Source organism: Megalopta genalis, chromosome 5 (genome assembly GCF_051020955.1).
Source record: "Megalopta genalis isolate 19385.01 chromosome 5, iyMegGena1_principal, whole genome shotgun sequence".
Lineage (NCBI taxonomy): Eukaryota > Metazoa > Arthropoda > Insecta > Hymenoptera > Halictidae > Megalopta > Megalopta genalis.
In genome coordinates, this window is record NC_135017.1 from 16,918,796 (window position 1) to 16,934,556 (window position 15,761).

The 15,761-nt window shown below is 50.7% G+C and overlaps 2 protein-coding genes across 8 annotated transcripts in view; one reads left to right on the forward strand and one right to left on the reverse strand.

Moving 5' to 3' along the window:
• Positions 1 to 570: 570 nt before the first annotated feature.
• LOC117227532 (uncharacterized) lies at positions 571 to 4,114 on the reverse strand. The gene is made up of 2 exons (XM_033482852.2): positions 3,142 to 4,114; positions 571 to 2,779 (listed from the first exon to the last, which is right to left on the reverse strand). The coding sequence occupies exons 1-2, from the start codon at positions 3,451 to 3,453 to the stop codon at positions 1,850 to 1,852; spliced, it is 1,242 nt and encodes a 413-aa protein (XP_033338743.2). The 5' UTR covers positions 3,454 to 4,114; the 3' UTR covers positions 571 to 1,849.
• Positions 4,115 to 4,269: 155 nt separating this feature from the next.
• The window catches only part of LOC117227528 (uncharacterized), a 69,611-nt gene continuing 58,119 nt past the window's right edge, over positions 4,270 to 15,761 (forward strand). For 5 of the 7 annotated variants that reach the window (XR_004492097.2, XR_004492098.2, XM_033482839.2 and 2 more), the window contains exon 1: positions 4,272 to 4,290. The gene's annotated coding sequence lies outside the window, so the exon portion shown is untranslated. Of the gene's footprint in view, positions 4,291 to 15,761 lie in introns of all 7 variants that reach the window. The other 2 variants (XM_033482840.2, XM_033482842.2) reach the window with 1 other exon arrangement.

Here is a 15,761-nt window from a genome sequence, read left to right on the forward strand (position 1 = left end):
CGACGAGTCAGAAAGATAAACTATGGTGTACTTGTTGTTCGGAACCCTATGGGAAGGCCCTGCCGTAGATCCCGTAGAATAGAAGATCGCGAAACCATGGGGCTTCCCTTCTCATTATGAATCCTGGAAACGGCTATGGTTATTCACCGCATGGAAGGAACGATTCATTGTCTGGAGGCGCGGGAACTTCGATGCGCGACTTGTTAAGCGAAGAAAAGTCTTCTCACGGTGCAAAGTTCACGGCCAGCGCGTCGATCTCTATCTACTACCCAGCCGTGTCTCGGTTACCCCTCCGAGTCGTTATACGCTGACAAATTACGTAGCCAATGACGGGGATTTAAGGCTCTTCGAGTAATCTCCAACCTTCGGAACATGCCCTTGCCTACTTTGTAACAAGCAAATACAGTTTTGTTATCGATACCAAGAACCAGAAAATAATTACAGAAGTAAAAGAACAATCTGTCCGCAGTCTGCATAGCTGAAGGCCCCACCGAGCGGGAAAGAGCTTGATCAGCAACCCGGTAGGAAGCATTCGGTTTGAAGAAGATCTCGGTCGAAAGGCCGGCAGGACCAGTGTTCGAAGCACACCCTGACCTTTGCCAATCGATTATGTCCCGATGGTTTATCGGTAGACGATACGGCGAGTTCACCGTCTGCTGGCCCGTTCCGCATCCTTGATCCTCGGGCACGCTTCGGCCAGCGAATGGAAGTGCTACGAACGCGTCGCGTTATAAGCCTTTAAGCCAACGTCCTTAACGACAATAAAAGATCGCACGCGCGATTAATTGTGCCGATGCCACATACGATGCAGTTACGTGGAACCGTTCAATGCGCCGGTCTTGGTCCCTAGAGACGAAGCAGCCTCGAACGGGGTAGCCGGGGAGACGACGAAGACAAATTCCTGACGGTAGTTCCGGCTTCGTCCTCCGTCCGTGGCCGTTACGCTTTGAGCACCGTGTGATTCGTTAATGGCGACGCGAATAATAGTCACGCGGTACGGTGCACCGGCTGCGCGTCCCGAGGTAACGTCTGCCATATGCCGAGCTGAAAACCGGCCGTGATTTTTGCCGGAATCTCGCTGCATCGCGCCAGAAGGAAATCGAAATGCAGAAACCTGCCTACGCAGACCCCCCTTCTTGTTACCTTCGTCAGCGGATAGAGTACCCAACGGCGACCATCGTAGAAACTACGAAAGTATTCTGGACCCTACGAAAAATGGTTTATCATTTTCCTAATTCGATCCACCCCTGTTTTGAAAATAGAAAAACACACGGAGCCAACAGCTTGCACGGAACAATGGGAAGGACTGACTATTGTCCTGTGACCCACATAAGAGCTCGTCAAGTTTTCGAGTAATCGTGAACGAGTTTAGTTCTCTTACGGTTTATGGAATCGAAGAACGGTTAGATGCGTGGAAACTTGGCTTTAAGGCGCACCGTTGCACCTGTATTCGCTGAATGCCCTCCGCTCTGGCACTCCTACCTTACTGAGCTTGCCTGCAAAGTACCAATAATGCCTTTGAGCGGCGCAGCACGTGCTCTGCACAGGCAAAGGATGATTTTCGTCTGCCCCATTCGTCTTTCATCGACGAATGATCCGCAGCATTTATTTAAACGAGTCGGTTTCAGGAAAAATCAAAGGAACTGGTTTCGCGAAACTTCGTTTTCGCGCAGAAACGTTGCTCGAAGCCGCGCCAGTTGCTTTACTGCCATTTTGACATTTCTTCGTTTCGCAATGGGAATTTCTGCTAATCAAACGATTTTTAGTAGGTACAAAGTTGTTTTTGTATTAAAATATAATCATGTTCTTTCCAACTATTCTCTCTAAAATAGAAGGACAATTAGATTTTTCATCTCTCGATGGTTTTCGAGACAATACCGCTCGTAGATTCGCTCGTAGTTTCGCTCGAATCGGAAGACGTAGAGCACGAACTGCAAGAAGTGCAGCTGGAGGAAGAGCTCGAGTCGCTCGAAAGGTTGACCTCGCCTATAACGATGTCGGGAAACCGAGTTTTAGCGGGAACAGAGGGTGTCGCGTTCCGACATATGAAGGTACTTGTGCTGCTGTCGCTAAGATTCGTCACCGTAACGTCAGGCGGCATATTCAGTTCGAAAGGGTCGCGATTAATCGTTGTCGTGCCGCACATTCCGGAAACGATTTTCCTTGGTTTCTTTCGGATCCGTTTCACCTGCGATACCCCTCCTTTTCTTTTGGTTCCACGCTTCTCTTTCAACAAATGTTTGCTTCTAATTTTTTGCAAGCGAGGAGCATAATAGTTCTCAACGAGTTCCCTGGATCTGCAACCTTCGGACGAAGAGGTGGAGTACGCGATGCATTTCTCGACGATCGAAGAGTCATCGTTGTTGTCCTCTGCTGTAGGTTGTCGATTGTTTCCCACGATCTCTATCGCATTGTCCGAAGTAGAAAAATTCACTTCGAGGAAATCTAACGTGTTTGTGACATCCTCCAGTGCAGCTTTGGATATTTGAATTTTGTCGCAGTCGTTGCTCGCTACGAAATGATACCCAATTTCATAGAATGCTGATTCATTGGCCAAAAGTGTATCTTGTTCGTTCATGGTATCTGGGACCAAACTGTTTGTACAATTAGTTTGATCGTCGTTGATCCGATCGTGTATATCAACACCGTGATACAGCCAAGCAAAAATCTCTTTCTTCGATTTCCGAAAGTTCGATTTCCCGTCATCTTCGCTTTCCGATGATACGATCATAATAGGTTGGTTGTCTATGTCGTCTGTGACAATCTGATTTTGTAATTTCTGCAGAAATACAGTTCCGTAAGTAATGTACAATGCACGCGTGCATTCAAAATTATTATCGCCTTGCTACAGGCTTAGGACCGAAACATATTAGCGGACAGTTTCAGGCTCGCTGAAATCCTATCGTGTTTCGTGTACATATACACTGTATATACGCTAGTGTGTTTCGGTCCACAAATAATAGAACAAACGAAGCAATACATACCTACTGACATGAGACTATAATACATTGTGTTCACTTTATTATGCTTGGTTTGTGTTTTTTTATTTGACAGACGATCGTCGCCACGAGGTCACGACGACACCACGAGTATAAATACAAAATATTTAGATTAAAAAGTATGTATAGAATGTTTACTTACAACATTGGGAAAACGTTGAAGCTTGATATGACGCGACACCGGTCTCGTCCAAGTGGAACAAAGTGACCTCAAGTTAAAAAAATACGTTCGATTCGGATAACTTCTCGATTCGCATTCTACCCAATTGGTGGTTTCTTGAAATTTGCCGAATGCGTACTTCGAGAAATCTAACGAGTCGCCGACACACTCGGGCCTGCTTGTTTCTTCCGATTCCATCTTACCGCGACAAATCAATGTATAATGACCAGTAAAACACCGATGAATCAATTGCGATCTATCCTGTTTACCGCCACCGTGCAGCATGCGTACCATGTGTGTAGCAGAAACTATGTAACGTGTAGCAAACGATCGTTAAACGAACGGTGTAGCGCCATCCCACAGCTATCGAAGTAAGAAGTCTGAATGAAAGGTGATCGAGACGTATGTGGATCGTCGTTATCGACGCGACGTGCACATATCCATTTTGATCTTACATTTGCATATTCAGTGATCTTGGTTGCGGCAGGAATACCGGCACGACGCACGATCAGGTAAACAAAGACGCCTTGAAATGATTCAATTAGTACGAACACAAAAATGGACGATTTGGGTAGAGGAGATACGGTTATTCGAGCCTCGCGGTTCGTTTTTATAGTTACCGATTGTCACTAATTATAAATACTAGGTGCACGGCTCGAATAATCGTTCTTCTCTTCCCAAATTGTGCATTTTTTTCGAGATGAACCTAATCTCTCAGTTTTCTGTTTACTAGTTTAATTAGGATTAAGAATACGACGCAGTCAAAATTGAAACAATTAAATTCAAAGTTTAAATAGTCAAACCATCGATTCGCTAGATTGTTAATTAGTGGAAATTCGATTTACGACATAACGGACATTGATTTGATTTCGTAAGTTTTTTTTCAGATGGCGATACCGAAGCTGCGCGTACTTCCGGTTCATTTAGTCGGCCGCTGCGTATTTTGAATTACATATTACGCATTACGCGTCGCGAGTGTCCCATCGTTACGTTCAATGTTCTCTATTTGCTCAAAGTTTAGACTGTTGTTGTACGAGTGTAGCGATTAACATACTTCGTTAATTTGTATTGCAAATCCGGTGTCAGTGTCAAACGAACCGCACGGAAGTTCAGCAGGGAGCAGGCGTACAGGTATGTACTATATCTATAGAAGCCCGTAACAATTGTTTGTACTTGATGTTTCCGTTTGATCGTATCAACAAAAGGCGAGCAAGATTCGAATCTTGTTGTTCTCGTTTGCTGGGAGAGCACACGAAATCGAATCAAACTTCGCCTTGCTCAACCGTCGAGCTGATTTAACCTGTAAATTAGAGAAGTCGCAGAAACCTTCGAGGCGACTGTTCGGCTCTTTATTTATTATTATTTAACAATCAGAGATCGATGCAAAGAACATAGCTTATCGTTTAGTTTACAATCTAAACACATAGAACGTCGATACTTTGAAATCTTCGTGTAGCAGTTACGCTGTAAATAGTTCACAGGGTTACGAATGCGCGCCAATTTCGTCGATCCCCAGCCGCCATATTGGCAATCACAATTCAAAGCGTCTTTTACAAATTTCGATCGAATCTCGAAATCTTCAGGCGGAACAATTTCCACTTGCGTTCGAAACATACCAACGACGAATTACCGAAAGTGTTTAAACAAAATGCTGATCGCATTCTGTGTATCGTAAATGTTTCCCGCCAGAAATTGGCGTTTTAAACGGCTAAACGCGTTGTCGTCCGACGGTGGAACGTTGATGAACGATAATTGGTCTGCGGTAATTCCAAATGCCGGTTTATGAAAATTGCGGTAAAGCCCGGCTAGCAGTCGTTGGTTCGCGAACCGATGTGTAACTAACGTGTCGGAAGTGATTATCGTAACGAGGAAATTGTATAATGTTACGCGTTAGCCGACCGAGCGGAGCACGCAATGCGAGCAAGTGTACGCGTATTCGAAATTATTCGAAGTTATTCGAAAATATTCGAACCGCATGGGTACACCCTGCTGCGCGCGCTTTTTGCATTTTCTTCCATTTTTCCTCGCCAAGACCACGGCCTCGGCCGATAAGAGTGCCATAACGCTCGATCCTCGAGGATATCTCTTTCTCCGTTCGATCCACGCGACGTTCGGATAATACGAAAATTCGAAGTGTTCGCACGTAGGCCAACGATGGGCTCGTGAAACGGGCCACGAGGACGGGTCAGCTACGAATAAAACCGCTCCTCGAAACGTTTCTTCTTCGTTTTTCTCTCATTTTCTTGTTCTTTCGAACCTTTTCCCGGAAGGAACGTCGACCGAATGCGTAATGGACACGCATCTCCGTGAACGCGCGCGGTCTTCGCGAGGTGAATTACCTTGGAAAGCCCGTCGCATTTTTTCCCCCCGTTCCTCCGAGAGCCTCTCCGTCGATTCGATATTTATTTTATTTTTATTCATGCAGCTGGACTCTTTTGTACGGAACCAACCGCTTGATCGTCGTCCTTTAATGTCTCTTAACGCGATTCTATAATAAAATATTACGCGCGACGATCGCTTTTTCTCCGCTCGGATTCGCTTCGAAATCGTTTGGATAGCTGCGTTCGCCGCGCTACGCAAACATAGTATACATAAACATTTCGGCTCGCCGTCTCGCCGTGGATCATATCGAGTTCACCGAATGTGCATTCGATGTTGCTAGCGAATTGGATAGAATGGCTCTTTCTTCGGTAGATAAGAAGAGAGAGCGAAAGCGAGAGAGAGAGAGAAAGAGAGAGAGAGAGAGAGCTGGTCAACGAAATTCGATATTTTCCTTGTAGTTCGGCACGACCCGCGTGGCGACCCGCGGGGCTAGATAGTCGATAGCCGGCCCGGGCCTCATTGTAAGGCTAAAAGAAATTGGTGCACCACCCACGGGGCGGGAGTCTCTGCTCCGAATTTCTCTGCGTAAATAATCTGTTCGGAGGTTTCCAAGGATGCTCGTAATTTACAACGACGCGCAAGCAGGCGAGCGAGCGAGCGAGCAACCGGTCTCTGTTTTTCTCCGGCTCGTTTCGTTTTGTACGCGACTTCCGAGGTCCTTTGTGCGCCAAGGCAGAACGAACGGATCCTTGCGCCCCCTCTGGAAAACCGTAACGAACGCTTGTCCTTGGTTTGCGAATGCCTCGTCTTCCAGGCGGCTCGCGGCTCGCGGCGGTCCTTGCGGCGGGCCGCTAACAAGCGATAATAAGCCGATGATCCGTCGCCTCGGCTCGTGTTCGGTTCGTCACGATCTGCGACAATGCCGTAATTGCAGGGCATTCGCCGGCTAGAGAGAAAAGAAACGGGAGAGACGGACGACCGACGATAACGAGCACGATACAGAACGGAGATATCCTGATGAGACAACTTATTAAAGCGTTCAACGGATCGGCCAGACTTGCTAATTACGCTGAGAACGCTTCTCAGCGTATCCTTCCGAGACTATCGGGATTATGAGGCGCGCGCGCGCGTGCAACGCGATATTAATCCGATTAATTGAAGTCGTTGCGCGTCGGTAATACTAATCAATTTGGAAACGCGGGAAAGGATGGCGCGTATATACAGTTACCGTCATTAACATTCGGACACGGCAGCGCCTCCGCGATTCGGGGTGCCGACCGCCCTTCGACGAAACACCCTTGAAAATCGCTACGAAAACGGGATCAACTTTCTACGGAGTCTCGCCTGCAAGATAGGCGAGACGCTATCGAGCAACGGACTCATCGTTTTCTGTTGGCTGGCGACTCGGAGGGCGGTGACAAAGAAGACTATCATTAGGCGCGCCATGGCGGTACGCTAACGAGGGAAAGCTGCGCTGTTAAGCGCTATTAAGGTGAATCCCGGGACCTTGCGTCCGCTCGTATTCTCCTTTTAGAAGATATCCGTGGTCCCGGTCGCGAGGGATTTTCCCCTTCGTTGGACGTACGGTCCCCGGAGGTTGTTTCCGGTAAAAGACCTGTTGGTCGCGTGGTTATCGAACCGGGCTGGCACGGTGCGGCGTAACGTGTTGCAAAACCTCCTAGCAACGAGTTACGAGCTGTGCATTGCACGCACTTGTCCGCCACCGGAGAGAAGAGCAAGATGGTGGAACGAGGGGAACGCCAGAAGAGAGAGAGAGAGGAGACGAAGAGGACGAGGACGGGAAGAGAAGTCTGCCGGAATGTCTCGAGAAGACCCTAAAGATTCTCACCGAGCCGCCTAGGCGCGCCTGGAACACTCGAACACCGTGCCGGGATGCTTTTTTTTGCGGCGCGATAAAAACTATTGTTGGTTTCTTTCGCGCCTAGAAGAGGAACGAGATCGAGCAGCGGGCGCTAATAGTAGCCGACGGAACGGCCGGGTGTCTTGGACCGGCCTCGTAATTCGAGAATTTTTCGAATCTTTTCTATCGCGATCCTCTTTTTGGAGATCCCTGGGATCGTACAGCTGGATCTACGGTTGCGGGATCGAAGCGCGACGCTATCGAGGCAGCGACCCGCGTTCAACGATACGATTATTAATCGCGATTCGCTGTATTAATTGCGACCGAGAGCTCTGGGAGCCCTGGAGGATCCTCGCGCGAAGGATTCTCACGTGCAGGCGGATTGATCGCGGGAGGATGGTGCCGGCTAAAACAGAAATTAATAACGGTATCCGTTTCTTTTGAATGGCAATCGTGTACATCGAAGCTTAACATAATGGAAGATGCATCCGAACGCATCCGGGTAACCTCCGCGAACCGCGTGCACGCTATCGCATGCGGCTGCGGGGTGTAGAGGAGGTATCGCGAACGTCGAACAGATCGGACGATGACGATTGAAATATTTACAACGATGCGTCGTTTTAACGATTCGATCGATGCTTCTGCGATCCGTACGCATCGGAAAGAATTCTTCGTAGAATCTTCTTCGAGACGAACGCTCTGCTAAATTCCCGCTTGCGACTGGACGCGAGGGATCGTCCGGCATACGCGCGAAACCCTCTTCTCCACGTGCCCCTGAACATCCCCCCCCCCCCCCGCCGTGTACATTCAATCAAGAGGATGGCTCGATAGAATCGTGATCGATCAACGTTTGAAACGGGTCGCTGAAAACGCAGAGTCACCGCAAGGTAATCTGTTGCCAGCCGCAAAATAATGAAGACGGATAAGCGAGTGTCCGCGTGACTTACGGATATTCGGAAGCCGAAGTCGAGCCAGCCGGGAACAGATGGCTCGTCGCGGATCGCGTCGGGCTCGAATCGAAGGATTCGCGGAGTCGATTAAAAGCGGATCAAAGTTTTAATGGCCAGGCCCTGATCGAAGAACGTTGAAGGAGCGCGATGCGGTCGTTATCGCCTTCGACATGGATAGGGTTAAATTTCTCGACCGGAGTCGAGCTTGGATACGCGAGTGGCGGAGCAGAGATTTGCGAACCGCGCGATACTAGTTCTACCTACGATATTGCGACGACGTCACGAAGAGGAGGACGGAGAAAAGAAGACGGAACGAGTTGAAAGAGCCGGCGATGGGGAAGGAGAACGTGGTGGAAGAGGAGGAAAAGGAGGAAGAGGAGGAAGAGGAGAATGACGAGGACCATCGAAGTTGATGGCGGCGATGGTGGTGGTGTGGACCGTTAGTTGGCCCCAGCTCCACGGGAGCGTTGTCCGGGCATTCCGCGTTACTATTCTCCGTCTTCCTCCTCCTCTTCTCTCTCTCCCTCTCTCTCTCGCTCTTTCTCTCTCTCTCTGTCTCTCTGTCTTTCTCTCGTTGGTTGCTCGTTTCTTTTTACCAGCTTTGTCCCACTCTTGGCGGTTTCTTCGGGGCCGTTCCACCGGCACCGGCATTCCCGACGGCACCGCCATCGTCGCGTCCGCGTCCGCGTCCGTCTCCTCGACCGGCCACCCACCGACCACCAATCCTGGCGCACCCCCTTTGCATCCCCATTCCCCATGTGCTAACCATCGTTCCAAAGAAACCGACTTGCCGTTTCTACTTTTTCCTTCTGGTTCCTCCTTCCTCTCCTCCCCTCTTCCTTCCTCTTGCTACATTGTTATTCCGGTTATTCCATGACCACGCGAACGGCTTAAAAAATTCTGAAAATATTCGCTCGTCCGTCTCGAAACCTTGCAACTGTGATATTTACTTATTTGTTCGTTCGTTTACCGGAAAAAGTCTATAATACGCAAGGAAAAGCGAAGCAAGAATTAGGTATACGAAAGAAAATATGATCTTTTACGAAGATCAGTGAAATAATTATTATACAATTCGGGATCAGCACGATCGATCATTCTGTTTACACAATTTTAAGATCCATATGTTGCGCGGTGGTTTACAGAATAAAACAGAGTGCGATCCCACGCGCGGTATTACCGGTTCTACACCTGTAACATCGTCATCGGGCTACGCTAAAAATAAACGCCGTAAAATATGTTGTTGGCTTCGAAGTGGAAGTTGATGGTCCCCGACGAGTTGAACGCGTTGAGCGGATGCGTTTGCGAAAGTCTAGCGACGCGACGTTTCGGGGATCGGACTTCGGACGATCGACCTTCGAAAAGCGTGCGATAGATCGCGGATAGAATTCGCCAATTAATTCGACAATTATGACCAACGATTTGCGAAAGCACGACGGTTTTTAGCCGACACTGTCACACCCGTTTTTCGACAACCTTCGTGTTTTTTCGTTCGAGCGATTTCTTCGACCAAGGAAGAACAGTCCCGGAGATCCTCGATCCTTGGCCAGGCGCGCTAATTTTACCGCTAACGACACGGAGCGGTGATTTCGACCGCTCGCGAACAAAACGCGCGCACTATGGTCATCCGACGACGAAACGACGATGCGATCTCGAGATCCTCGAACGTCGGGCTGTCGACTGTCGACGAAACGACATTGTTCAGCGAACTGAAAGCCGGGTCGATCGCTGGGCCACTAGGTCCCCTGATGTGTTCCTCGGCGAGGATAACAGTTCACGGGTGTACCGTTCGCGCTAACGTTATCCTTCGGCGTTTACGTCTCGTCTCGTCTCGTCTCGACTTTGCATCTCGCGGGCGTGATCGCGACCAACGAAAGCGAGAAAGTGAAAGACGCTGCTCGGTCGACGAAAGCGAACGAATCGTTGCTCGTATCTCGTTATCTCGGCGCATCGTTCGCCCGTTCCGTTCGCGTTTCGCGAATCGCCGTTGTCCGAATTTCCATATCCGTCGAACCTCTCGCGGCAACCTCGATCTCGACGGATCCCCCGTGGATCTCGACGACGAGACGACCATTTGCAACGCGCGATCCGTTCTCGATTATTTATTTTTAACCGATCGATTCGTCCGAAGCGTATCGACTGGAGTCGTCTATCGATTATCGGACGGTGAAAATTGAGTCGAATCGTTTCGGGCATCGTTGCGAAGATACTGGTCGCGTGCACGAAGAGCGTTCGATGTTATTAGCTCGTGGGAGGACACGCCGAATGGCGGAAGGCCGTCCGTTAGTCGGCTGATACGGTCCGGCCACGGCAAAAGTGCCGGGAGGCGCTTCTTCTCGCCGACGAAAGTAGGATCACGGTTGATTTTCACTCTCCGTGTTTTCGATTACGTAAGCGGCGCGGTGGCGGCGGTGGCCGAACGAGAAGAGGCAGCTTACGGTTTAATAAAACAGTTACGTTCGCCTACTTGCCGTAATGGATCATTGTGCCGCGCGTGGTCGCGTGGCCGCGTGGTCGCGTTCCGCGACACCGGCGAACGGACGATTTCACCTGCGACACTCGCCCTGTCGAAAACTCGATCCCCGATATCGTTGATCCTCGCCCTCGAATGTCCGTCGAAAGTCGAAACGAAGAGAACTTTGTCGCTGCTTCTTAGACCGCCGGGGTTTGGATCGATCTCGATCTCGATCGATTCTTCTTAGATCAAGATTTTTGTTCGTCGCGATGCCGAATGGAACGAAGAATTTTCTCGGTACCGAATGACCCGAAAGCTGCAATATTTCTCGCAGAAATTAGTTTCGGATTTCTATTAATCGGACCTTGAACAGTTTGCTCGCGGATACGAACCCGTTAGGATGCATCGCGGCGCGCGATGCGAGATTTCGATAGGGTCGACCTGGCCGAGTAGCGCAACCTTCGACTCGGATCGGTCCCCAAGGTGTTCGAACTTTCGCCCACCAGGAACGGTAGATGCTGGTTGTCGGTCAAACGATTACGTCACCGTATGCGTAATGCACGGTACGCCATTATTGTGACCCGTTAGCCCGTTAGGCTGACCCTACTGACTCGATTCGCCATTACGGAGCGCGCGAGACCAGTTTGGCTCGCAGAGAAACGGATCTTTGCGTACGTCGTGCGAGACCACCGCGACGACACAGTCTTTATTCATCGCGAAACAATCTCTTTCGCGGTCCGCTCCCTCCCACGCTCCGTCGCGTTATCGGCCCCCCCCCCCCCCCCGAGGCCCGGACGAAATTTTAGTTTTCAACCGGCCCGAGCTCGATCGCGCGAATCTTCCGCTAGAATTCCGAGGAATAAGGATATTTACGCGAAGTAGAGTATCGGCTCCTAAAATACCGGGAAACGTACGGAAAGGTGATCGAATTGTGATTTTATTGGGAGAACGAGGACGTACATATATTTTCTCTCGATTCTGATATTTATAAAATAAGCCGCGAGCTTGCCTGAAATAAAGACCCGCGGTCGACGAACAAGGCGCGAGTTTCTTCCGTTCGAGTCTGTTGCGAGACAATCAACGAATTCACCGGCGAACGATACGCGTCTCGGAGCGCGGAGAATGTTTCGTTTGCGGACGGTCTTGTGTGCTTACGTCGAGCAAAGTTCCGGGAATCTCCGGACAGGGGAAAACTTTGAGAACGGTCTACTTTCGAGCAAATATTTGCAGGGATCGGTTTCTTCCTAGACGACGGAGCGTCGATCTGTGCTCTCGGTGTTCCTCGCTCGCTGGGAACCTCGCGCGTCGTCGCGCCGCTCGTTTAACCGGCAACCTGTTCGTGAACCGTCTAACGGTTCCCTCCGGCGTCCTCCTCTTCCGTCCCGTTCCCTCCTGTTTGCCTAAAAACGATTCGGCGATTATCTAACGGCGGTTGTGCAACCGCGATTGTGCAACACGAAAACGTAATCCGTAAAAGTGTTACGCCGACGCTGCGGCACGGCGCGGCACGGCACGGGACGGGACGGGACGGGTTGGGACCGGGACTCGGAACGTTGGGACGCGACGGGACGGACGGATGCCTCTTCGTCCTCTCCCCTCCCCCGTCGAGACGTCCCTCGTGTCCCTCCTTCTTCTGTTCTTTCCGCTCTTTCTCCTCCGCGGCCTTCTCTCTCTCTCTCGTTCTCTCGCTTACCTCCTGCTGTCCGCGATACCACTCGGTCGCCGACGCTCTTTCCGAGAGTTCTTTCTCCATCGCGAACGGCTGCCAGACCGGGACCGTGCCAAGACGGATCACACTGGAACTTTCGCCACAACCTTGACCCACTAAACCCGGCAGCATCTCGATCCCGAATCCCGCCGAATCTCGAGACCCGCTTCCTCTAGCCAGCCGGACAGTCGATGCTCGGGACCAGCCCCCGACGACGACCTTCGAAAACGCCGCCGAAGCGTTCGTAGCCGCGTGCTCTCTTATCGGTTGCCGATCCTCCGGCCGCTTCTCGCCCCTGTACAAGGTGGACAATCGACGCTCGGAGCCCGCGATCCACGGTCGAGAGTTCCGAAGACGGAGAAAATCGTATTACCGATATTATCTAACGATGGAAAGTAGCGCAAGGCCGCTTTCTTCTTACTCAACCGACTATTACAGCTGAACGGCGTAACACGTCGCGCCACACCGCGTCGCGCCGCTGCCCGGAGAGGGGCTAACTCTTTCTCTTTTCGTCGTCTCCGTTCGCCTCGCCTCGCCTCGGCTGGCCTCACCTTGCGCCGCGTCACCAATCCACGGAAGCGAGAAATTAATGCGGTCAAAGACGGCGTTCCGATATCACTGATTTCTTTGCCCGAGAGCATTTCGACTCGGAGGAATACTCGACTGTCTGCAAGTTCGACTCGTGCACAATGTGCACAATGTCCGCGAAGGGGCGAGAAATTTTGTTGTCAGGCTCGCGAGATACAAGGCTCGACGCGAGCAGCCTCGTCGATTCGCGCGTATCGAAAGGGGCCACCGGTTCCCAGCGAACAGGCGATTAAACGAGATTATCTAGGATCGCGCGAGATCATCACGACCAGTCGGAGATTACGATATAGTTTACGGGCGAAGCCGGTTTTCGACGCCGATTTCGACCGTGTCGTAAATACGTCGCTTAGCGTTCGATCGACTCGCAAATCCGATCGCTGAATTAATTCGTCGCGATAGTTGACACCGCGACAATGCTGCGCGCAATTAGCGGTGCGATAGTCGAACGGTAACGAAGCACGTTGTTACATCGTCGTTTATTTTATGAACGATGAATGTGAACGATGAGACTCTCTCGAAGAACAACGCTGTCGTTCTCCGTCGTTCTCCGTCGTTGTTCGTTGTGGACGTTTTCGCGGGTTCCACGCAGCGAACAGATAAGAGAAAGAAAACGAAAGAGAGAAAATGTATGAGAACGCCCGTGAAAAATAGAAGGAGCCGCGTTATTTCTTGTTATTACACGTGTCTCTCCTCGGTAACGGGACAGGCAACCAAACCGACCGACCTACTTATGCACGGACATTCACGTTCACGTTCACGTTCACGTTCACGTTCACGTTCACGCACCGCTCCGTCCCGAGAGAGACGCCTTAGGACTGCTGCCTTGCATTCGGCCGACCAAATTGTCTAGAACCTACAGTCAGATTTCACGGTACAGTAATGTCTTCCTAATTGGCGCTCAGAAATGACGCACAAGAATGGACAATTTGGGAAGAGGAGATGCGATTATTCGAAGCTCGCGGCTCGTTTTTACAGTCACCGATAGTCAACGATTATAAAAACAAGGTGCAAAGCCGGAATAATCGTATCTGCTGTTCCCAAATTGTCCATTTTTCTGCCGAACGTCAATTAGAGAGACATTACTGTATATGGAGTAGAATCTCGGCTACCGGAATCGAGCAAGGGTAGACGAGCGTTCGGATGGTAGAACAGTCGCTTACGGTGCTGGATTACGTCTTTAATAGTCTGTACAATGAATCGCGATGTTGCGAAACGTGTTTAGGACGATGTAGAATTCCGATATCGGAGGTTCCTACGGCCGGCATTCGACGGTGCCGCGTTCCGTACCAGAGACAACTCGTTGAGGTCTACGGAGCTTTACGACGTCGCGCGATGCCAGCGTAGAAAATGAAGAAACACCGGTGGATGCGTCCATTTATCCACGGCTGAAGCGGCATGAATAAATACCGGCGAGTAAATAAAAGATTCCGTGTTGCAGCGAGGTTAACGTTGCTCGGCCGGCTCGTCGATTTTGCACGCACAAAGGACCGGTCCTCATGCGTATTCAATCCGCGACTCTTCCTCGTTGGCCAGGGGCCCGCGCGCGGCATTCAGGCATTCGAACATTCAGGCATTCAGGCATTCAGGCACCGAGGCACGTCCGTCAACAAGGAAAATCTAAGGTCAGCACGCCGATAGCCGCTCGAAAATCCGCGATAAGATCCGCGAGCGGCTCCCGCCGAATCGTCGCGACCTCCGCCTCGTTTCTTTCCGATCGAGATTTCGAGCGCTTGGAACGTTGCCTCGAGGGATTAACACATCGCAGCGTCTAATTTATTACAAGTTGCTGTTCGCGGAGAATTCGTCGAGAAGGTTTGGACAGTCGATCGGATTGGAAGCTACGAATCGAGAGAGGCGGAAGGAAACTCGTTGAACACGAGGAGATGTTAAAGTCGATGGTCAGTCGATCGAGACGAATTTCGTTCAGGCACCGCTCGTTTAGCCGAAATGGCTCGATAGGAACGGTCAGTGCACTGGCCTAGTCGTTGAGATTTACGGCCGTGGACTCGCTTGAAATACTTGCGAGAATATCCAGAATGGCCGACAGGTACGCAGAGGAATTTCGCAATTTGTAGAGCCGGCAACGTGGCGGCTAACAAGAGCGGAGTTACCACGCTCGTCGAGCCGAGCCGAGCCGCGTCGAGCCGCGTCGAGCCGCGTCCGCTGGATACCAATTCGCTTCTTCTTCTTGGACCGAGATCCGAGTAAAACAAAACGCTCGATCGTTTTACGTTCGATACTCGAAGAATTTCTATCGCTCCGCGTCGTTTCATCGACGTCGACCCCTTCCTCCGTCATCTTACCGTAACCCCTCGGCGATAAATGAACCCGATAAATGAAATTTTTCAGCCTGTCCGTCGATTTCTAATCGCAGACACGCGCGCGGTTCGTTTTATCCTCGCAGCGTCTCGAGCATCTCCTTCCGTTTGCAAAAATATCGAGGGATACATTCGACCGCTCGAGCCTCGATCGCCGATTCTTCCGGTTTCCGAGTCGAAAGTTCGTCGACTTCTTTACCAAATTTTGGTACCGTGTTTCCGTTTCGTAATCCCGCCACGTGACTCGACAGCGTAGCTCTTCGTGTTCTTTTCGGGACGCTCGCTCACGCACTCGCGCATGCACGCACGCACGCACGCACGCACGAAGGCAGAAGACAGAAGAGACAGAAAACCGAAAACAGAAGACACGACGAGGCGGATACGTGGGCTGGCCGAACGCGTA

Coding starts and splice junctions, on each gene's coding strand:
- LOC117227532 (XM_033482852.2), bottom strand. CDS start 3,453: ATGGTACGCATGCTGCACGGTGGCGGTAAACAGGATAGATCGCAATTG. Junction 2,780..3,141: donor TTCAACGTTTTCCCAATGTT/GTAAGTAAACAT, acceptor GTATTTCTGCAG/AAATTACAAAATCAGATTGT.